The 23,718-nt window shown below is 39.8% G+C and overlaps 1 protein-coding gene across 8 annotated transcripts in view; it reads left to right on the top strand.

Annotated features, from left to right (window-relative positions):
* LOC6495015 (ran-binding protein 16) overlaps positions 1-23,718 on the top strand; it is a 454,675-nt gene that overhangs the window by 231,851 nt on the left and 199,106 nt on the right. The window contains exon 15 of one of the 8 annotated variants that reach the window (XM_044717379.1): positions 18,259-19,823. The exons of 6 other annotated variants lie outside the window; for them this stretch is intronic. In XM_044717379.1, coding sequence (XP_044573314.1) covers positions 18,259-18,301 — 43 coding nt within the window. In that variant the 3' untranslated portion in view covers positions 18,302-19,823. Of the gene's footprint in view, positions 1-12,870; positions 12,947-18,258; positions 19,824-23,718 lie in introns of those variants that run through there. One more of the 8 variants, XM_044717378.1, reaches the window with a different exon arrangement.

Below are 23,718 nucleotides of genomic sequence, written 5' to 3'. Positions count from 1 at the left end.
CCTTAAGAACTTATGCGCGTGTGGCTGGACTTAGCGTTTTATTAGCTAATTCAGTATTATTTGGTATTTGACATTTTAGGTGTTAACTCTTCCCCCATAAACGCGGGCGTCCTAGTTCGCAACGTAGAAGAGAACAGGGTTAGGTGGGGTTGGAACCGCCGGTGTTTTTGTCGTTTTCAGGCGGCTTCTTTTGGTCTGCACCTTTTAACTAGCATTGTGATCAGAGTCTTATGATCATTAAGAGCAGAATAGTGGTTGACGTATAATTCACGGAAGCCTCGATTGTGTTCTCTTCTTTAATTTTTTCAAGATCTTAGTGTTATTTATGTTTAACTCTTTGATTAATGGAAGAGAGAGGACTTCGTTAATTTTAGGTTTTACCGCTGACAATTGGAAAAGCCGAGGTTCGGGCTCTACCACAGTGACCTCTTCTGTTCTATAGGTGTTTTCTCCGATCCGTTCTGTGGAGTTCCTGTGCTGGTTGATCAAACTTAGGCAATTGTTGACTGTTGATTGCCTTGCATTCCGGTGGTCTTAGGTTTAATAGATCGCTTACGCAAGTGTCGTTGCTTAAGTCGAACAGTTTTTCCTTAACACAAATGGTTCTATCATTATGCGATTCACATGGTTTTGATATCGCAAATAGTTCCTTTTTACATTCATATTTTATGTCATATATTATATGGGCCTTTTTTACTGTACTGCTTTAACTAATAGAGTTCTACAGATTTCATTACTTATTATTGGGATACGTATGATATACAGAAGAACTATTTTTTGATGCAAGTTTGACTTTTGAAAATTCTAGTAGAAAGAGAAAATAATTATTTCGTTTGAATTTTTAGTTATTTTTAGAATAGCATTCGTTACGTTACTTATTTGATTAATTTTCTCACATAATTGTTTATTTATTATAACTTGTTTATTTATTATAACTTGCTTATTATTATTTTCTAATTGTCCGTTTATTTTGTTTTTATACTCTTGCAGAGGGTATTATAATTTTGGTCAAAAGTGTGAAACGCAGTAAAGAAGACATCTCCGACCCTATGAAGTATATATATTCTTGATCAGGATCACCTCCTGAGTCGATATGACCATGTCCGTCTGTCCGTCTGTCTGTCTGTCGGTTTCTACGCAAACTAGTATCTCAGTTTTGAAGCTATCGAGTAGAAACTTTGCACACATCCTTTTTTTCCTTGCAGGTAGTATCGGAACGGCCGGGATCGGTCGACTATATCCTATAGCTGCCAAATAACTGATTGGTCGGAAATGCCATAACTTTGGTGTTTTTTAAGCTAGAGGGACTTTATGCACATGTTATATTTGACCAAAATATCTTATGTACAAAATTTCATAAGGATCGGCCGACTATATCCTACAGCTGTCATAGAACGATCGGAATTGGCATAGCTTTGGTGTTTTTTAAGTTAGAAAGATGGGACTTGGTACAGATTACTCTTTGGGCAAAATAATTCAATATGCCAAATTTCATAAGGATCGGCCGACTATATACGATCTCTAATAATATAAGATGTGTGGCGCCACCTAGCGGACTGCGACTCAACTGCAAGGGTATATACACTTCGGCTCCGCCCGAAGTTAGCTTTCCTTTCTTGTTTTGTTTCATTTTTGCCTTAATTTATTTTCTTGGTATATATTTTCTCTTGTTTTTTTCCCCTTTTTATACCCTTGCAGAGGGTATTATAATTTTGGTCAAAAGAGTGCAACGCAGTGAAGGAGACATCTCCGACCCTATAAAGTATATATATTCTTGATCAGGATCACCTCCTGAGTCGATATGAGCATGTCCGTCTGTCCGTCTGTCCGTCTGTCTGTCTGTCTGTCTGTCTGTCTGTCTGTTTCTACGCAAACTAGTCTCTCAGTTTTAAAGCTATCGAGTTGAAACTTTGCACACACCCTTCTTTCTGTTGCAGGCAGTACATAAGTCGGAACGGCTGGGATCGGTCGACTATATCCTATAGCTGCCATATAACTGATTGATCGGAAATGCCATAACTTCGTTGTTTTAAGATAGAGGGTTGGGACTTTCCACACATGTTATATTTGATCAACATATCTTATGTAAAAAATTTTATAAGGATCGGCCGACTATATCCTATAGCTGTCATACAACGATCGAAATTGGCATAACTTTGTTGTTTTTTAAGTTAGAAAGATGGGATTTGGTACAGATTCAATTTTGGGAAAAAAAAGGGTGTGTCAAGCCTACGCAAGACAGAAGTGAAACTTCTAGTATTCCTCTCTCTCTATTTTCATTTCATCATCTCTATTTTCTCTCTTAGGTTAGTTTGAAAATTAGAGGTTAAATAATTCAACGACGAAGCATGACTTTGCTTTTTCTAATATTTTCTTATAGATGAATGACGTTCGATTAATGTATAGTTCCAAAAATTTTCAATTTATTCACAAGTATACAATATTACATAAATAACAATACTACAATTAAAAATTACAAAGAAATTACAATGACAATTTACCAATCATGTGCCATTTTCATTGTCAATTTCATGAATATCATTTCCTAATGTCGTGATAATTGGGTTATGGTAACTAAAGTGCGAGATATATACGTGAGCACTTAAATCCTTAATTAATCGTGCAAAAACTGCATCGATTGTTGTCCCGTGTCTAGTCGTGCTAGTGTTCCTATCATTAACAATATCCAAATTGAGTGTGTTTTTGAAAAAGTTCAATAACTCTACAGATTCTTCCCTCGCGAAATTAACATTAAAATCTCCCGAAATGATCATAGGAATTTCGTGATAATTCTTATTCAATAGCCTCGAACCACCCTCTGTATATGGCAGAAGCACATGGTGGATAAAATCTTTGATATCAGTAATCGATTTACCTGGTGAGATATAAATCGACACCATAATAATTGTTTTCCCATTAGCCAGAGAGCATTCTGAGCCGTGGCGCAGTTCGCTGGTGTCTGAGAGAGAGGAAAGAAGAGAAGAGAGACAACGTTCGTGAGAGGCTCCCCCACCTCAACAAGCGCATATGGTGAGAGAGGGACAGTGAACGGTGAGCGGTGGTGGGGGTACTCGCATTTTCGTGTCGATCCTGACTCGGTTTTACTCCGTCCCCGAAAATCCATTACGCGCCTAGAGAAGTTTCACTTCAAAAATCGGATTTGTCGAATTTCATAAGGATCGGCCAACTATATCCTATAGCTGTCATATAACTGATTGATCGGAAATGCTATAACTTCGTTGTTTTTCAAGTTAGAAGCATGGGAGTTTCAATGGATTCCTCTTTTGGCAAAATAATTCGATATGCCAAATTTCATAAGGATCGGCCGACTATATACGATCCGCTATATGTCTAATAATATAAGATGCGTGGCGCCACCTGGCGGACTGCGACTCAACTGCAAGGGTATATCAACTTCGGCTCCGCCCGAAGTTAGCTTTCCTTTCTTGTTTATTTTTTTTTTGGTACATTTATATATTTTTCAAGGTCAAAAGTGTGCAACGCAGTGAAGGAGACATCTCCGACCCTATAAAGTATATATATTTTTTATCAGGATCACCTCCTGAGTCGATATGAGCATGTCCGTCTGTCCGTCTGTCTGTTTCTACGCAAACTAGTCTCTCAGTTTTAGAGCTATCGAGTTGAAACTTTGCACACATCCTTCTTTCCTTTGCAGGCAGTATATAAGTCGGAACGGCCGGGATCGGTCGACTATATCCTATAGCTGCCATATAACTGATTGATCGGAAATGCCATAACTTTGGTGTTTTTTAAGTTAGAGGGTTGGGAGTTTCTCCACATGTTATATTTGACCAAAATATCTTATGTACAAAATTTCTTAAGGATCGGCCGACTATTTCCTATAGCTGTCATAGAACGATCGAAATAGGCATAACTTTGGTGTTTTTTAAGTTAGAAAGATGGGATTTGGTAGAGATTCTATTTTGGGAAAAACAATCTGATTTGTCGAATTTCATAAGGATCGGCCAACTATATCCGCTTTACGCTTCGTGTTTACAAAGTTATAAAACTGCTTTGGATTCTGAGTGAACTGAATCCGACAGCGGGAAATATATTTTTTATAACATTCGGCGTTATGTACGGTCAAATTTAGCCGAGCTATTAAGTATCTTGAGAAATCTATGCTGCTACAGGTTCTTTTATATTTATTTAAAAGCCTGTCTTTGTCTGTTTTTAATTTCGTTAGGCACCTTGCAAACCAAGGAGGATTATTTGTAGCGGACGGATATTTCCACGGCACACTTAAGTCAAAAAATGAATTTAATGTCAAATAAAATTTATCTAGGATGATATTTATATCACTGCATGCCAGAATATCGGACCAGTCAAAAGTATCCATTAACAAATTAAGTTTACGAAAATCAGACTTAAGAAAACAACGAATCTTCTTTAATACGCAGGAAGGCTTGTGATTGACACCAGAATTGGTTTCAATTGAAACTTCAAGCGAAGGGTGGTATGGATCTTCAGGGGTTGAGAGGGGCAAAGCTCTGGAAAGTGTGGTACCATCTGGATCAGATACAAAACATAAGTGAAGAAGCCGACCTAACGAATTTCTAACATGGTTGATCTGGCCTAGGGACAAGTCAAAGATGCCCGCCGTGAAATCATGATGGGTGGGAAGTGATAAGAAAGTTACATTTTCAGTAATTGACCAATTGAGTTCTGGTAAATTAAAGTCGCCAAGAACTACCAGAAGGTCAATATCTGACTTAAGATTGGAAACAGACTGTATAGCCGATAAGTGATACCAGTATGTAGGCGGCTCGGAAGATGGTGGGATGTAAGAACATGTAATAAATTGAGCAGACCATATGACTTTAACAATACAATACAATACGCAAACTCACAGACAATAATACATCACCTGGGGACTTGGCAGAACAGAGAACAGCGCAGAATAGGGTCCGGTGGAATACACTTGTGGATGCCCTAAGCTCCCAAGCGAATAGGATCCCAATAGGAATAAAAAAAAAAAAAAAAAAAAAAATAGGAATAATTGGAACAGGTAACATATAAAGATTGACCGAACAAAATGAATGCAAAGCAATTCTTTGTCACCAAACTCTTGCAATGTTACCTGTATAAAGCACCATAAGTCCGTGCCGAGTCCGAGGAAGTTTCCTCTTATTGGTAGAGGCATCTTCCACTGTGTTACTTGCAGCTTTTTTTTAAAGTCTGCCTGCCGATCATAATGATTTTAAGTTGATTGCTTTTTGGATTGTTATACCCTTGCAGAGGGTATTATAATTTTGGTCAAAAGTGTGCAACTCTGTGAAGGAGACATCTCCGACCCTATAAAGTCTGTCTGTGTCTGTTTCTACGCAAACTAGTCTCTCAGTTTTAAAGCTATCGAGTTGAAACCTTGCACACATCCTTCTTTTGTTTGCAGGCAATATATAAGTCGGAACGGCCAAGATCGGTCGACTATATCCTATAGCTGCCTATAACTGATTGATCGGAAATGCCATAACTGTGGTGTTTAGTTAGAGGGTTGGGACTTTCCACAAATAAATATAACATCAAAATTTATTATGTACAAAATTTCATAAGGATCGGCCGACTATATCCTATAGCTGTCATAGAACGATCGAAATTGGCAAAACTTTGGTGTTTTTTTAAGTTAGAATGATGGGATTTGGTACAGATTCTATTTTGGGAAAAGAAATCTGATTTGCCGAATTTCATAAGGATCGGTCGACTATATCCTATAGCTGTCAAGTATCTGATTATCCGGAAATGCTAAAACTTCGTTGTTTTTCAAGTTAGAAGGATCTCTTTTGCCAAAATAATTCGATTTGCCAAATTTCATAAGGATCGGCCAACTATATACGATCCGCTATGTATCTGATAATATAAGTTGCGTGGCGCCACCTAGCGGACTGCGACTCAACTGCAAGGGTATATCAACTTCGTCTCCGCCCGAAGTTAAATTTCCTTTCTTGTTCTTATTTTGCTCGAAGTAGTTTGGGTAGAGAAGGGAGTGGGGACAGGGGTGCTACTGGCAGCAATTTTGGGACTAATAAAATTGCTATTCGCGCGGGTGTCTATGAGGACATTTGCAGCCTGTTCCCCTCCTTCGTACTATACTCTATGTATGGTACGCTAGAGAGGCGTCGGTCATAAAATTTGGGCCCTTGCATCCGTCTCTAGGGTTTCGTTCTTATTGACCTCTTGTAAATCCTTGTTTACTGAATACCCTTTTTCTATCTGCTGGACAGGGTTCCTGGAATTGTTGGAACCTCCGTGAATTTCCATTTGAACTATAATTGCGATTTGCGGCTTTTGCGGTACCGGCCATTGACTGATAAGGAGTTAGGCTTAGGGTAGCTTAGCGCGGTGCGCCAATAGCTCAATATGGTTAAGAAAACCAATTTATGGGACCAGGACAGTCTGTATCTCCCCTAAAGGATACATTCTTCAAGTCAAAGCTAAATGGGAAGGCCTCAGGCAGGCTCTTAGGACCAATCAATAGAAATTTTGAGGTGTCGCTGTTGAGTCCCCTCACGAAAACGTCTAAGGCCTTGTCTCTATATGTTTCAATTAGGGTCTTGGCCAAGTCGGGATCGCGATGCCCTACCTTCAACTTCTTCAACACAAGTGACAAGAGTTTGCCTCTAGCTAAAATTCATTTAGTGTTTTTGACCCTTGGGTCAACTAATTCAGTACGAAAATCCTGTGTTAAAGTTGTTAAAGTACGAACATCCTTTTTATCGGCATATGCAATGCCAAAACTCGCTTTATTTCCGGCCAGTCGTCATCCGGGACATTGTATGTACATAGCGCCAGATCAGCTTCGGCCCGAATTTTTTACCTAATGTGCAAAACTATGGTTCGATACAAGGGCTTGCCATGTTCCTTTACCCTGAATGGTCTGTACCCTGTTGGTCCAGGTTACATACTTCATTAATTTCCTTTAATTTTGGTCAAAAATGTGCAACGCAGTTAAGGAGACATCTCTGACCCTATAAATATATATTCTTGAGGATCACCTTCTGACTCGATATAAGCATGTCCGTTTGTCTGCTTTTACGCAAACTAGAGTCTCAGTTTTAAAGCTATCGACTAGAAACTTTGCGCACAGTTTCATTTAGCTTGCAGGCAGAATATAGGTCGGAACGGCTGCGATTGATCTTATATCTTATAGCTGATCTATCAACTGAATCATGGGAAATGCCGTAACTTTGGTGTTTTTTAAATTAGAAAGATGGGATTTGTTTTAATTTTCAATTTTCGGATTCAATTTCTATTCCGATCTGCCAAGATTCATAAGACTTGGCAGATTATATCCTATAGCTGTCATGAACGATCGGGAATTGTATAACCATGCTATTTTTTTAGAGGTTTGGGGCTGTTTCAAACATTTTTAAGATTAGGTTAAGACGGTTTTCGGTTTTCTCCTAGAGAGGCACCGACACAATAAGACCATGTTCGATCCCTTTTTATACCGAAACTGGATTTAATCCTTATTTCCGTAGAACGCTTTAGTGAAGTTTTTATCCTGCTTGGATTTATTATTGACATATATTTATTATATTTTCCCCATCTTTCGATCAAAGTGATGTGTTATCGGATCTTCTTAAGGTCAAGCCCGTGTAATCGCCAGGCCCTAATGGAGTACCAGGCTGTGTTCTGAAGAACTGCGCCGAGGCTCTATGCAAACCGCTCGTTAAACTCTTTAATCTATCGCTGGAATCTTCGATCTTTCCCCTAATGTGGAAGGAATTTTTCATTATTCCGCTGCATAAAAAAAGGAAAAAATCCGACGCTGCTAATTATAGAGGCATCTCTAAATTGTCAGCAATTCCTAAGCTTTTTGAAAAACTTATCACTCCACATTTGCAACACCTATGTAGTTCAATAATAAATCCGTGCCAGCATGGCTTCATGAAGCGCCGCTCCACCACTACCAACTTATTGGAGCTAACATCTTTTATCACGGATGGCTTCCGGAATGGCTTACAAACAGACGTCATATACATTGACTTCACTAAAGCATTTGACTCTGTTAACCATTCGCTTCTGATAAGTAAACTCAGTCTTTTGGGATTCCCAACTGATCTTCTTATCTGGATTTCGAGCTACTTATCTGGGAGAACCCAACGTGTCTTCTTTAAAGATGTTACCTCACGTTTAGTCCGCGCAACATCTGGGGTGCCCCAAGGAAGCCATCTAAGACCCCTACTTTTTACTGTTTATTAACGACTTGCCTCTTGCCTTAACTAATTCACTTGTACTTATGTACGCTGATGACGTGCCCAGTCTAGCAAATAACCAAAAGCTTAATGGATCGAAGTGAAATCTCATGTCATTTTACCGATCTAGTCCTCACCATGCTATGTACTTTCTCTATGGGAACGCCTTAGAACGATTAACTCAGTTTAACGATCTGGGTGTCCTATTAGATTTGAAACTTAAAGTAACCGACCAAATATCCACCATGGTTAATAAAGCTATGCTTGGTTTTATTAAAAGATGGTCAAATGAATTTAATGACCCGTACATAACTAAAACGTTATATACATCACTGGTCCGTCCGATTCTTGAGTATGGATCTTGAGTATGGTGTGTCTGGAGTCCTTAATATGGAGTACACCAATATCACATTGAATCTGTACAAAAAAACTTCCTTGTTTTCGCTCTTAATTGGGATGCAAATCTTTACCTCCCCTCTTATCGTAGTAGACTTTTACTAATCTACTTACCATCATCAACAAAGCGTAAAACTATGCTGGGTGTCATGTTTCTATATAATCTTATTTATGGAAATATAGACAGCCAGCATTTTCTAACACGCTTAAATTTTAACGTTCCTAGTAGAAGGACTAGAAACTTTCGTCCTCTACTCCTCAGCGATTGTAGTTCGACATATGCCCAACATGATCCGTTCAGTGTATTATGTTCAGACTACAATGGTCTCTACCACATCTTGTCACTTTGCTCCACTAACAATCTTAAATCGCTTATATTAACCGCCTTATCTGTGCAACACTCTTCCTCGTGATATCTTACTCCTACTCTTTTCTTAAACTTTCTCGGATTTATCCCCGTGAAGCTTTTGGAGCTTTGGGAGCTTTTGTAGAGCTTCTGCGTCCAAGTTAATCATTATGCATTTGTGAGTGACCGCGCCTCGCGTTCACCCTTGGATGCTAAAGATCTACATATTTTGGAGCTTTTCGTTTTCTAATCTGACTTGATAACAAAAATGTTTTATACATCATTGGTCCATCCGATTCTTGAGTATGGATCGTGTGACTGGAGTCCTCAATACGGAGTACACCGAGATCACATAGAATTCGTACAAAAAACTTCCTTATTTTCGCTCTTCGAGGACTTAATTGAGATGCACATCTTCATCTTCCTTCTTACCATTGTAGACTTTTATTAATCAACTTACCATCACAAGCAAACCATAGAACGATGCTGGATGTCGTGTTTCTATAAAATCTTACTAATGTAAATGTAGACAGCCGGCATTTAATAACACGGTGCATTAACGCTTGATTCTTTGCAACAATCTTCCTCGTGATACTTACTACTCTTACTGTCTCGGATCTATCTGTGATATGCGGCTGCGTCCCTCGCGACACTTATCACTTATCAACACAGGGTCAGCTGATCCTATCGATATAATGTTGTAAATCCTTGCAAGTCTTTGATTATAATAGGTGAATGTAGGTTCTTTCGTTTGTTTTTTCAAGACACTTTTCTTAATGAATCTCTTGTTCTATATTGCATTAGAGTCTCGTAGCTGCGCAGCCAGTGAAGCCTGCAGCGGAGAGACTTTATTATTTATGTATGTATGTGTTTTTATACCCTTGCAGAGGGTATTATAATTTTGGTCAAAAGTGTGCAACGCAGTGAAGGAGACATCTCCGACCCTATAAAGTATATATATTCTTGATCAGGATCACCTCCTGAGTCAATATGAGCATGTCCGTCTGTCCGTCTGACCGTCTGTCCGTCTGTCTGTTTCTACGCAAACTTGTCTCTCAGTTTTAAAGCTATCGAGTTGAAACTTTGCACACACCCTTCTTTCCTTTGCAGGTAGTATATAAGTCGGAACGGCCGGGATCGGTCGACTATATCCTATAGCTGGCATATAACTGATTGATCGGAAATGCCATAACTTTGGTGTTTTTTAAGTTAGATAGTTGGGACTTTCCACACATGTTCAATTTGACCAAAGTATCTAATGTACAAAATTTCGTAAGGATCGGCCGACTATATCCTATAGCTGTCATAGAACGATCGAAATAGGCATAACTTTGGTGTTTTTTAAGTTAGAAAGATGGGATTTTGTACAGATTCTATTTTGGGAAAAACAATCTGATTTGTCATCTGAATTTCATAAGGATCGGCCGACTAGATCCTATAGCTGCCATATAACTGATTGATCGGAAATGCCATAACTTTGGTGTTTTTTAAGTTAGAGGGTTGGGAGTGTTATGCTACATATGTTATATTTGACCAAAATATCTTATGTACAAAATTTCGTAATGATCGGCCGACTATATCCTATAGCTGTCATAGAACGATCGAAATAGTCATAACTTTGGTGTTTTTTAAGTTAGAAAGATGGGATTTGGTAGAGATTCTATTTTGGGAAAAACAATCTGATTTGTCGAATTTCATAAGGATCGGCCAACTATATCCTATAGCTGCCATATAACTGATTGATCGGAAATGCTATAACTTCGTTGTTTTTCAAGTTAGAAGGATGGGACTTTCTGTGCATTCTAATTTGGGCTAACTTATATGATCTGCTAAATGTCATCAGGATCGGCCGTCTATATCCTATAGCTGTCATATAACTGATTGATCGGAAATGCTATAACTTCGTTGTTTTTCAAGTTAGAAGGATGGGAGTTTCAATGGATTCCTCTTTTGTCAAAATAATTCGATATGCCAAATTTCATAAGGAACTATATACGATCCGCTATATATCTAATAATATAAGATGCGTGGCGCCACCTAGCGGACTGTGACTCAACTGCAAGGGTATATAAACTTCGGCTCCGCCCGAAGTTAGCTTTCCTTTCTTGTTTTTTTTTTACTATTTAAATCTACCAAGACTGTCCTTCACGTGGAATGAGCGTGCCTTTCCCTTCTCTATGGAACATAGCTGTCAACTCGATTCTATTTAAGATGGAAGAGGGGGCTGGAAGGTAGTGGCATATGCGGATGATGTTGTTATCTTTTTCACAGGAAGTACCTCTAGTCCCTTTTTTACCTTTTGAGCGTAACTGCAAACCCTAGCCGTCTGGACAAGCAGTAAATGGGAGTAAACGCGCAAAAATCAGAATTAGTTACCTTCAGTAGGAGATATAAAATCCCACCCCTCTTCCCACCAACACTAAACCACCAAAGGTAAAACGCGAAGGACCCAGTGGTGGTACTAGGCAGAAGGAAGGAAAAATCAATAAGACTCAAATAGGGCATATAAGTAGCTCCTAATGAGTGATTTGTCGAGCGAATATTCGAACCCCTTATTGTCTATATAGAAATGGTTTACTGTTTGAATTTGCAAACATATTATTTTCGGCTCCGGCATTGATATTCTACTGGCGCGTACACCGGTTTCCCGATCTTACGACTTAGTTTTGTTTGTTTGATTGACTAAAGGAAAGATATCAAGACCAGCGATCTCATCGCGATATCAAAGAAGCTTAACGTCGTGTCTTTGTTGACTTCTTATATTCAATGTTAGGAATATCTGACGCATCAAGGGAATCGTTGTCTGACTTCAAAATATCGATAGAGGTCCGACATAATCTTAGGTCGGATCTTAAACACGATTTGTTGCATGATCCAACTCCAATCTGGCTGCCTTACGCACCGAATGCCACAGACATGAAGACATTTTTCAAATGCTATCGTAAATGAGTAGGCATGCGAACATGTTGGCTAACGACATTCAATTCATTAACCAATCGGATCATCAATCAAAAGAACTTCTTTAAGTCGAGCAGGACTCAAATAAAGTTTGTGCCATTCGCTTGACGGACAAAATAAAATGTTGGAACTATTGTCCGAAATAGGACAATTGGACGATATCAAGAGTGTCTAAAGACACGTCACATATTTTGTTATTGGTGTGGGTCACCAATAAACCAATTGTCCGAAATGTCACTCCGGGTCAGAAAATCAATCCAGGGATATTCGCCAAAGCCATTAAGCAAGTCTCGAAACCAATCATATCAAAATTTACCAAATCGAAATTAACATGCCCCTATGAAATTTACTCCCTACCATATACGTTCAGACAAAATTTTATCGAAATTGAAAAGTAAGGATTGTATTTTAAAGCCGAAAGGTGCTCAGTTAAATTTAAATTATTACAGGACAGAACATTTTACAGCACAAAATTTGAGGATCATCTACAACACTTGGCCAAAGTAGCCGACAAACTTCGAAAAGCAGGATTGACTATAAATGTCGCTATATTTCAAATTTTTTTGACACAAGAATAGAACTTGGGAGTTATAGTAGTAGAAGGAACATTGAAGACTAATTCCGTGAAGGTTAGAACAGAATCCGAATTTCCAGTTCCCAATACACAGAACAGTTGAGGCTGGTTGGTATTATATATTGGAATATTATGTTATGCATTATATATGTTATATGCTGTTTTCCGCACCTCTTTTAATACACCCCAATAATGAAAATCCTTTCATTGTCTTATGTAACACATCTTCTCATGAAATAGGAGCGATACTCACACAGTATAATGACAACAACATTGAGAGACCAATTTCATACATGTCTAAGAAATTAAACAAACCACAGCATAATTATACCGTAGCCGAAATTGAGTCTTTGGCTTTTTTTATAATATTAAAGTTTCAGATATACATTGAGGAACATCCTTTCAAAGTCGTTACTGATCATGTCAGTTTACGGAGGTTAATAAACCAGTCCGATCTAAGTGGTAGATTGGCCCGTTCGCCACTCAAATTACAACGGTACATCTTTAAAACTAAAAACCGAAGGGGATCGCAGAATATAGTTCCCGAGACGCTGTCTCGTTCTTTTGAAAAAGCGGATTTTGTAGACGATATCGATAAATATCGGAAAAATCACTACTTGGTGCCCTCTGACGGTCACAACAGTCCGACCTTGACCGCAAAAGGGAGCTACGGAGCAGACGCAGACTACAGCTGAACGTTATCAATCAACGTGGTCAACGTAAACGGATGCCCAGTCAGCAGATCCAACTGCGTGTAAAATTTCCATGTCCCATGCAACAGTCTTGAGAAAGGCAGGGCGCATTCAAGTAAGTTTAAAGCAAAATTCAAATAAAGCGGTGCCATTTATCAATATATTACTAGTTAACGGTCTCTTGGGAATAGTCCTGCATACCAGGAGCTTTGGCACAGAGTGTCCATACGCAGCATCTTATAAGCATGGATGGGTAGTATAGTGACCAGTGAGACGTCAAGTTAGTCGTCTGCTGAAGAGATAGTGCTTTCTAGCCGTTACTTAGAATGACGTACTGGAGATGATCAGCGATTATTTCGAAATTAATAACTTCACTCCCGGTCGTAGCTAATGAAGATGAACAGCTGTGGGCATCTTGGAGGGATGACTAAGCGAATAAGCCAACGATACCAAACTGGGCTGCTAAAAAAATATGACGAGGTAAGACTGCCAGAAAGTTATAGCATGGCACTACAGCGACTCTGCAATAACAAAAGGTAAATGTTTTGCGACACGAACTTTTCGCGAGCCTACAATGGTGTTTTGGATAACTACGTTAGGAAGGGGTATGCACGAAGACCTGAGCAGGGAAAGGTCACTTCTGGTAACATTGGCAAATGATGGAACCTACGTGTTTTGGGGTCTAGAACCACACATGAAAGACACATGATAATACCGATTTCGATTTGTGTAGATTTTGTTCTACCTCGCCAAGAGGAGTCACGTGGGATGAACCGATGCCAGGCGAGCTAGCTATAGCATTCGAGCGCTGGCGGCAAGAAATAAGTTACCGTTTTCGTTGACTCCAGCCAATCGACGTTCGGTGCGACGGCGAAATTGCGGGCCACCTATGCTAACGACTACGTGCAGGCATATTTCGTTTGTTTCAAAACGCAATGTGCTCCGGATAAGGATAATGAAACTTCAAGCGGCCGTGCTAGGGACGCGGCAGAGGAACACTGTGAAACTGGAACACAGTGTGAGGATTGTGTGAGGAACCTGAACCGGTTGATCAGGGAGGGAAATGTACTCAATTCTCACCTACCAACGAACTTTCCGTTTGGACATGGAGGCTCCACTAACACCCAACGAGTTACTGAAAAGAGTACCGAAACTAATAGGATGATAAAAAACCATCACTTCTGGATGCAATGGGTTGTGGAAAGATCATCCCAATAATGGGTTACCAATAAAAGGACCTAATGAAAGGTCCACATGTCTTGCGTTTGATTGTTGTTTATTGAATAATTTGTTCATTCTTATATCTAAAACGATTTACTTATAAATCTAAATACTGCGCGGTTGCACTAGCAGAGACGTCGCCAGCTACGCCGTCGTCATTGTATATCTTTTGATATAATTGGGTGGCTGTTTTTCCTTTTTGGAAAACGTTTGCCATTTTTGTCGAACATCGGACGTTTCCCCAACAATCGTGTCTTGTAATAATCAATCAATTTTGTAATAATTTCTCCGGTTGTGGTTTCGTTTTGGACTTTGGATTTAATGACGTCTTTTTCTTTAGGTTCATATGTCCCTTTAATAAGATTAACTAATTTAATCGCAGTAACAAATCTTGGAATATTCATTTTTTTCCGTCGAATTCTGGAACAGCGTGCGAAATATCTTTAATATAGGCCCTTTGGACCTCTGATTTTTTTTCTTTTTTTTTCGCGCGGTTTCCACTGCATACGTAGAGCCCACCTCCCGTCCAACCGACCGAGGGACGCTGCCGCGTAACGTACAGCTCGAATCGCGGGAATAGATCCGAAATAGATTAAGCGAAAAGGGGAAAGATATCACGAGGGAGAGTGTTGCACAAATAAGGCGGTTAATATAAGCGATTTAAGATTGTTAGTGGAGCAAAGTAACAAGATTGTAGTGCGAACATAATACCCTGAATGGATCGTGTTGGGCATATGTCGAACTACAATGGCTGAGGAGTACAGGATGAAAGTTTCTAGTCCTTCTACTAGGAACGTTAAAATTTACGCGTGTTAGTAAATGCTGGCTGTCTACATTTCCATAAATAAGATTATATAGAAACATAACACCCAGCACGGTTTGTTCTACGGTTTGTTAATGATGGTAAGTTGATTAGTAAAAGTCTACTACGATAAGAGGGGAGGTAAAGATTTGCATCCCAATTAAGTCCCCTAAGAGCGGAAAGTAAGGAAGTTTTTTTGTTCAGATTCAATGTGATCTTGGTGTACTCCATATTGAGGACTCCAGACACACGATCCATACTCAAGAATCGGACGGACCAGTGATGTATATAACGTTTTAGTTATGTATGGGTCATTAAATTCTTTTGACCATCTTTTAATAAAACCAAGCATAGCTTTATTAACCATGGTAGATATATGGTCGGTAAATTTAAGTCTCAAATCTAATAGGACACCTAGGTCGTTAACCTGAGTTAATCGTTCTAAGGCGTTCCCATAGAGAAAGTACATAGCCTGGTGAGGACCAGATCGATAAAATGACATGAGATTTCACTTCGATCCATTAAGCTTTTGGTTATTTGCTGAACACCAATTTTGAAGTTTATCCAAATCGGTTTGAAGTCTAGACTGGGCACTAGTGAATTTATACTGAACGCATAGCTTAACGTGATCAGCGTACATTTGTACAAGTGAATTAGTTAAGGCAAGAGGCAAGTCGTTAATAAACAGTAAAAAGTAGGGGTCAAAAATGACTTCCTTGGGGCACCCCAGATGTGGCGCGGACTAAACGCGAGGTAACATCTTTAAAGAAGACACGTTGGGTTCTCCCAGATAAGTAGCTCGAAATCCAAATAAGAAGATCAGTTGGGAATCCCAAATGACTGAGTTTTCTTGTCAGAAGCGAATGGTTAACAGAGTCAAATGCTTTACTGAAGTCAGTGTAAATGACGTCTGTTTGTAAGCCATTCCGGAACCCATCCGTAATAAAAGATGTTAGCTCCAATAAGTTGGTAGTGGTGGAGCGGCGCTTCATGAAGCCATGCTGGCACGGAGTTATTATTGAACTACATAGGTGTTGCAAATGTGGAGTGATAAGTTTTTCAAAAAGCTTAGGAATTGCTGACAATTTAGAGATGCCTCTATAATTTTCAGCGTCGGATTTTTTCCTTTTTTTATGCAGCGGAATAATGAAAGATTCCTTCCACATAAGGGGAAAGATCGAAGATTCCAGCGATAGATTAAAGAGTTTAACGAGCGGTTTGCATAGAGCCTCGGCGCAGTTCTTCAGAACACAGCCTGGTACTCCATCAGGGCGTGGCGATTACACGGGCTTGACCTTAAGAAGATCCGATAACACATCACTTTGATCGAAAGATGGGCAAAATATAAGGTTGGCTGATTGGATATTATAAGTGTAAGTCTGCGCTGAACTGCTGCTAGGTGTATACGTAGTTTGAAAAAACTGTGCAAAGAGATTGGCCATTGCCTGATCAGTCTTCGAGTTCTCGAACGTAAGCCGTGGAGGAAAAGATACATGTTTACGCTTATTGTTTACAAAGTTATAAAACTGCTTCGGATTCTGTGTAAAGTGAATCCTGCAGCGGCGAATATAACTCCTATAACATTCTGCGTTATACACGGTGAATTTGGACCGAGCTACTAAGTATCTTGAATAACTAACTGTACAGCCAGATAATCTATGTTTATTTAAAAGTATACTCATAATATTCTTTAAATTTATAAGTTGCCTTGTATACCAAGGCGGATTCGTTGAAGCAGACAAATATTCCCACGGCACGCAAGCGTCGAAAAATATACGAACGAAACGAACTTTATGAGATTTAAGTGTAGACTTAAGGTCAATTAAGGAATTATTTTCGACTGAAACCTCAAGAGTGGGATGATATGGATCCTCAGGGTTAGAAAGGGGCAAAGTTCTGGAAGGAGTAATTCCATCAGGATCAGAAACGAAACATAAGTCCAACAGCCGACCTAAAGAATTTCTAACGTGGTTAATTTGCCCGAGTGACATGTCAAACATGCCCACAGGGAAGTCGTGGTGGGAGTTAAGCTGTAAAGACGGTGAATTTTCAACATTTGACCACATAAGTTCTGCGATATTAAAGTCACCCAGAGCTATCAGCTGGTCACCATCAGACAGACGATCGAAAACTAAACGAATAGCGGAAAATGTAAGAACAGGTAACATATAAAGATTGATCGGACAAAGTGATTTTGATGCAAAGGAATTCAATGTCACCAAACTTTTGTGATTTTACCTCTTCAGAAGCGAGTTTTGAGTCTACAGAAATTAACACCTCCTCCCCTTCGCAGAGTTTTTTATATAAGAGTAGTAGTAGGTAAGACATTAGTTTTTTGAAATTGAAGAAGATGAGGTGGAAGTTTTATCAGTGGCCGTAACATGTGGGAGTTTTACACCCAGAGGTTTGGTTATCTTTTTTTCACCGTACTTAGCTGATGTTCTTGGACGAAAATGTTCTCTGGCCATAAGCTGGCGGAACAAATCGTCTTGAACATCTGCAAGGGCACACGTATTTTAAAGGTGGCGTGTGCCTGGTGTATAAATATTTAAATTTGGTAATATCCACCACCTTTATGTCGACTTTTGTTTTGGCTTTGATGTAAGCCGAGATATCAATCTCCGAAGTATCAGGGGCAAGCCGGAAAACAAAAATGTGTTTCGATGGTGGGATCACCTGCAAGGGTTTTGGTGCCGCCGTAACTAATACTGCGGCATCAGTACGTACCGGGGGTCCGGACGTCCGGATTACCCTGTCGGACAATTGCTCATTAATTCTGAGATATTCGGAAGCCGAATTTTTCTCAGGTCTGGCCCTTGGGGTGGCCAGAGATATAAGCGGCTGCGTAGTTGTCGGCTGAGCCGGCTGAAGATTATTCGCCACAAGCACATCACTAAAAGAGGATTTCTTACTCTTTGGAGACTCATTTAGTAGTTGAAGACTACTTAACTCTAGTGCACAGAGTTGGTCATTAATTTTACGAAAACCACTAATCAACTCCTTGAATCCGCTTTTAATCTGCGTCATGAACGATCTCATTTCGTCCTGAACAGCACGACAACCGTCACAGCAAAAGTGGAGACCAGACCTACGTGAGATTTCATCCGAAACTGAGGCACCCTTTGAACCCGGATGAAAACGTGAACCCGGCACCCTTTAGCATGTAAGACGTTTTCACAAAGCCAGCAGTGGATGGTAGGCTGGGAAGAGGAGATTGTCTTATTACAAGACTTCAGCGCACAGACCTGTTTAAATTCCATAATTATTAAAAATTAAATAATTAATTTATTAAAAATTTAATAATTAATTTATTAATATTATTGCTGAACCTTGTACCACTGTACCAGGAAAACGAAAGGGGGAGATTAAAGAGAGCTGTTAGTGCGAGTTAGTAAAATGCAAAGAATAGAGATAAGATCGCTATTGAGCGAGAGTAGAAGCAATAGAATAGAAGCAACACCGTAAGAGATGAAGAAGCAGAGCATGGCTATGTTTGGAAGGAAAATTAATCAAATTATTATTTTACCTCCAAATATATCACTGCGCACGCGAAGCGATACGTATCTATGAATTGCATTTTGTTTATTTATTTTTTTTTTATGTGTGTAGAAATAAACACCGATTGTTTATGGAAAGCTTATTACAAATTTTATAAAAACGCAGTGCGCACAAAAAAACACGTCCGTCCGCTTTAAGATAAAGAGAGGAAATTGATTCGTCTTATAGATTTACTTTCTATTGTGCTGAAGTTTCGAGTCTGTACCTTCTTGTTCTGGAAACTAAACTAGTGTTATAATTATATGTTAAAACGTTTCCCTGAGTGCCCCATTAAAGGGGAGTTCCTTCTTTTTTTTTAACCATTTTAAAAAAAATTTTTTTAGATCATTTGCTCGAATCATAAAAACCTAACAGAAATTACGCATTGCATTGCAAAATATTTTTCCAAATGCCGTCCAGGTTCTTCTTATCCTGCTTCGTCTTTGCGGCCTTTATGAGGTCCATAACGAGCCTTCTCTGCCTAAGAAGTTGAACGTATATTCCGATGCGCTTCTTCATTTTGTGTGAATGGACGTGGTCCATCGCTTGAACACAACTCTAAAGCCTCCTCTAGAGTTGGTGCGTCCCTTTGCTCGACAGATTCCATTTTGGGCAACCGTATCCGATGTTCCAAATCTCATAAGGATCGGCTGACTATATCCTATATAGCTTGTATCCAAAATTTGTATTAGAAAATTTATGTGATAGTAAAATTGATGGCATCGGCCAACTATATACCATCCGATATATATGTACATATATAATAATATTAGCTGCTACCTAACTGCAAGGGTATATCAACATCGGCTCAGCCCGAAGTTAGATTTCCTTGCTTAGTTTATTTAATTATATATAATAAAGGAGGGGAAAATATTAGGTTTTGATAATAGTCTGTCTCCAAAAAATATATAAAGACCAGAAAGGACGGCTACAATAACAGAAAGTGAATTTAAATTATTTGTGCCCAACATTATTTACATATGTTATAATTTTAATTCAAATTAATTTGTTAACAAACACATTACACAATCAACATTGATTCTAAACAATGAAAAAAAATAAATTGTTTATATGGTCGAATATAACACTAAACAGTGTTTGAAATATTTTTAACACCCTTTAGGGTGTTAACTTTTAAGTCTCTATTGTTGAAAAACTCTTTCAGAAATTTTTTGCGCTTGAAAAATTATAAACGCGTTTTATTAAACCGATTTTGAAATTGCCCGCATTTTTCAATAGTTTTTGGTTGTAGCTTTTGGAAAAAAATAGATCTTATATTTTTTTAAACAAGAAACTTTAATTTTCGCCTTTAATTCATCTTTTTCGGATTTGGACGCCTTTTTTCGGTAGAACTTACAAAAATTCTGTCTTTCATGCCACATATCAATGTTGTCTCGTTAATACAGAATAAAACGATTCAATTTTTATTTAAAAACAAGAAAGGAAAGCTAACCTCGGGCGGAGCCGAAGTTTATATACCCTTGCAGTTGAGTCGCAGTCCGCTAGGTGGCGCCACGCATCTTATATTATAAGATATAAAGCGGATCGTATATAGTTCACCGATCCTTATGAAATTTGGCATATCGAATTATTTTGCCCAAAGAAGAACCCCCATTGAAACTCCCATCCTTCTAACTTGAAAAACAACGAAGTTATAGCATTTCCCATAAATCAGCATCACCCATCAGTTATATGGCAGCTATAGGATATAGTCAGCCGATCCTTATGAAATTCGACCAAAGTTATGGCATTTCCGATCAATCAGTTATATGGCAGCTATAGGATATAGTCGACCGATCCCGGCCGTTCCGACTTATATACTGCCTGCGAAGGAAAGAAGGATGTGTACAAAGTTTCAACTCGATAGCTCTAAAACTGAGATACTAGATTGCGTAGAAACAGACAGACGGACAGACGGTCAGACGGACAGACGGACATGCTCATATCGCCACAGGAGGTGATCCTGATCAAGAACATATATAATTTATAGAACCTCCTTCACTGCGTTGCACACTTTTGACCAAAATTATAATACCCTCTGCGAGGGTAAAAAAAGGATTGAATAACGGGAAAGTGATGCTAAGTGATGCTAAGACTATAATGTAAGATCATTCTCAAAAGTATAGGACATTTTAAGACAAAAAAGTTTTTGACATGTGGAATACATTTTAAAGGTTTTGTTAACACGGTCGGCAATACCGCGACATCAACATGTTCCGGGAGTCTGGACGGTGGGTTTCCTTGAATGGAAGCTATCGGAGATAGATCTACTTCACTAGGTCAAGCAATTCCTTGCAGTGAGGCCATAATAGATATAATGAACAATTTTTTTTCTTCGATCTTGCCCTTGAAGCGGCAAAATATAAATGGCTGCATTTGTGAGTGCTGATCAGGCAAAATAGCAGCCTCTAAGGTCGGAACATCCCTAGCAGTGGACGATTTTCGCTTCGGCGACTAGTTTATTGATGATTTTACAAAACCTACCTAGCAACTCTTTAAACCCTGTCTTGGTCGCATAAAAGATTAGATTACTTCCTGGACGACACAATAATAAAACAATTTAAGAATTTATACCTATGTATAAATACATTATGTATATACCTTTAGCCATATGGATCTTTAAACACTGCACCAAAAGAAATGATACTGAGAGTTGTTAAAGAAATGATAGTAAGTGAACTACAAGAGGGAAACAAGTATTAAACAAAATGGGCAGAACGTTAAGAAACTGCAAAGAAGTTAAAAAATAGAACAGAACTTTGGATTGATAATTTTCTCATCCAAATGTGGCACAGCACAAAGCGTAGCGATACATCATTATATTTATATTATTTTAGTTTAATTAGAATTTAAATTAAACAAGAAAGGAATGCCAAGACAGGTGGCAAGGGGGTGGCAACAGCGGGGGGACAGGCAAGCTAGAACGGCTACGCTCATGGAAGAAAGAAAGAGGGAATCACCGTGGAACGTAACGGTCCCGGGCGGGCCACCGCGGTCGCGCTCGAGTGTCATAGGAGAGAGCGGGGACGGCGGGGAACGAAGCGGCCTACGACAGCGCAGCTATGTTTAGAAAGTGCAGAAATGCATTTGGAATGCCCAAAGGGGGGGAGCGGGGGGATATCCGACCAAAGTCCGGTGACCTGCACAATAACAATTAACACAATTACCCCCCCGTGGGTAACTCTGACATTCAAGCGGGAAAGTTTCCTTGGAGGAATTAGGAGTATAGGCTGAAGGATCCCCCGTGGGTAAGTCCGACAATCTCAGGTGCGGGATTTAAAGCGAGCTTAAGGACCCCCTGTGGGTAAGTCCGGCGGCAGTACGCGAATCAGCGAAGGAGTAGAAATCAAGGAGCAAGTGGGAAAACAATCAAGGATCCGCGGCGGAACTGAAGCCCAAGGGTAAAACGAGTCGAGTTGGGTTATTCCCTGGTGTCATAGCGATAGCGACGGATCGGCCTGGCGTACGCCTTGTCGATTCCTGACCGTTGAGACCAGGTGTGATCCTATAAAGCGAGGGGTAGCCAGCTCGGGAACTCAAGCCCAACCAAACAGGGACACTCAAGTAAAGTCGATAGAATCCTGATCCAGGCGCTGGGGCGTATGCACAGCGTATCACCTGGAGTTAAAGGAGACGCGACGCCAAAACCTCTGGTCAGCCATAGATCCTGCGGAGCGTAGGATCAGCGGCAGGAGCAGCGACAGGATCAGCGTCAGGAGCAGCGGCGACAATGGGAGCAGCAAACAGGAGCGGCGCCAACGACAGGAGCAGCGGCGACGACAAGAGGGCAGCGACGACAAACAACAGCGACAGCACAGGCCTCGCAACTGGAGCACGTGAGCCGATTCGACGCCAGGCACCAAGACCACACGTCTTGCTGGGCGCAAGCTTTGGGAGGGCGTGTGCATTGGCACCAACCCGGAACGGTAATCGGAGATCGACGGGAGGTCGAGCGGTCGGCTGAGCCAAGCAGAATTAATGGGGATATTTATAAAACGTCAGAATGTAAGAAACTATATAGGAACTACACTTTAAGAAAAAGAACAAGGTTCGTTACTTAGTATCCATAACAGCGGTACTAAAAACATCCGCAGCGAGCTGCTGCCGTCAGAAAGACCACCAGCAGGATCCCTCACCCAAATGTCTTCAGCGCGCTGCTTTCGTCAAAAGGCAGAATCCTCTAACCGGTACACAATCAACACGCACCCGACTCCAGCCATCCGTAGCAGGACCTTAACTTCTCATACCACATATCTCCCTTCATCCTGGCCTCAGCGAGTCGCTCCTAACTCAGAGCGGACCATAGGAAAAGACAGAAATTTATTAGCCAGACCTTCAATATTTGTTGACGTCGGGACCAACCACGTTACTCCTGCGAGTTCAAGTTCGACGATATAACGCTCGACGGACAAACAATTCAAATTTAAAATTTTATTTCCAATCATATCAAGTTGAATCTTTGCACACATGCTTCTTTTCTTTGCAGATAGTATATAAGTCGTAACGGCCGGGATTGGTCGACTATATCCTATAGCTGCCATATAACTGCCATAACTTTGGCACATCCTTGCAGGCAGGATAAGAGTCGGAACGGCCGGGATTGGCTTACTAAATCCTATAGTTGCCATATATCTGATTGATCGGAAATGTCATAAAGTTGGTGCTTTTTAAGTTAGAAGGTTGGGACTTGCCACACATGCTATATTTGGCCAAAGAATCTTATCTACAAAATTTCATAAGGATCGGCCGACTATATCGTATAGCTGTCATAGAACGATCGGGATTGACATAACTTTATTGTTTTTTAGTTAGAAAAATGGGACTTGGTACAGATTCTATTTTGGGCAAAATAATCGGTTCTGCCAAATTTTATTGATCCTATAGACGCTATAGACCTGAACGATATATTAACATCGGCTCATATAATATATAATTTTGATTTTTTGCCTTATGCGTTTTTCTGGATTTTTGACTGG

This window comes from Drosophila ananassae, chromosome XR (assembly GCF_017639315.1).
Source record: "Drosophila ananassae strain 14024-0371.13 chromosome XR, ASM1763931v2, whole genome shotgun sequence".
Lineage (NCBI taxonomy): Eukaryota > Metazoa > Arthropoda > Insecta > Diptera > Drosophilidae > Drosophila > Drosophila ananassae.
The sequence above is the reverse complement of the archived record's forward strand: the minus strand, read 5'-3'. Positions and strand labels throughout refer to the sequence as shown.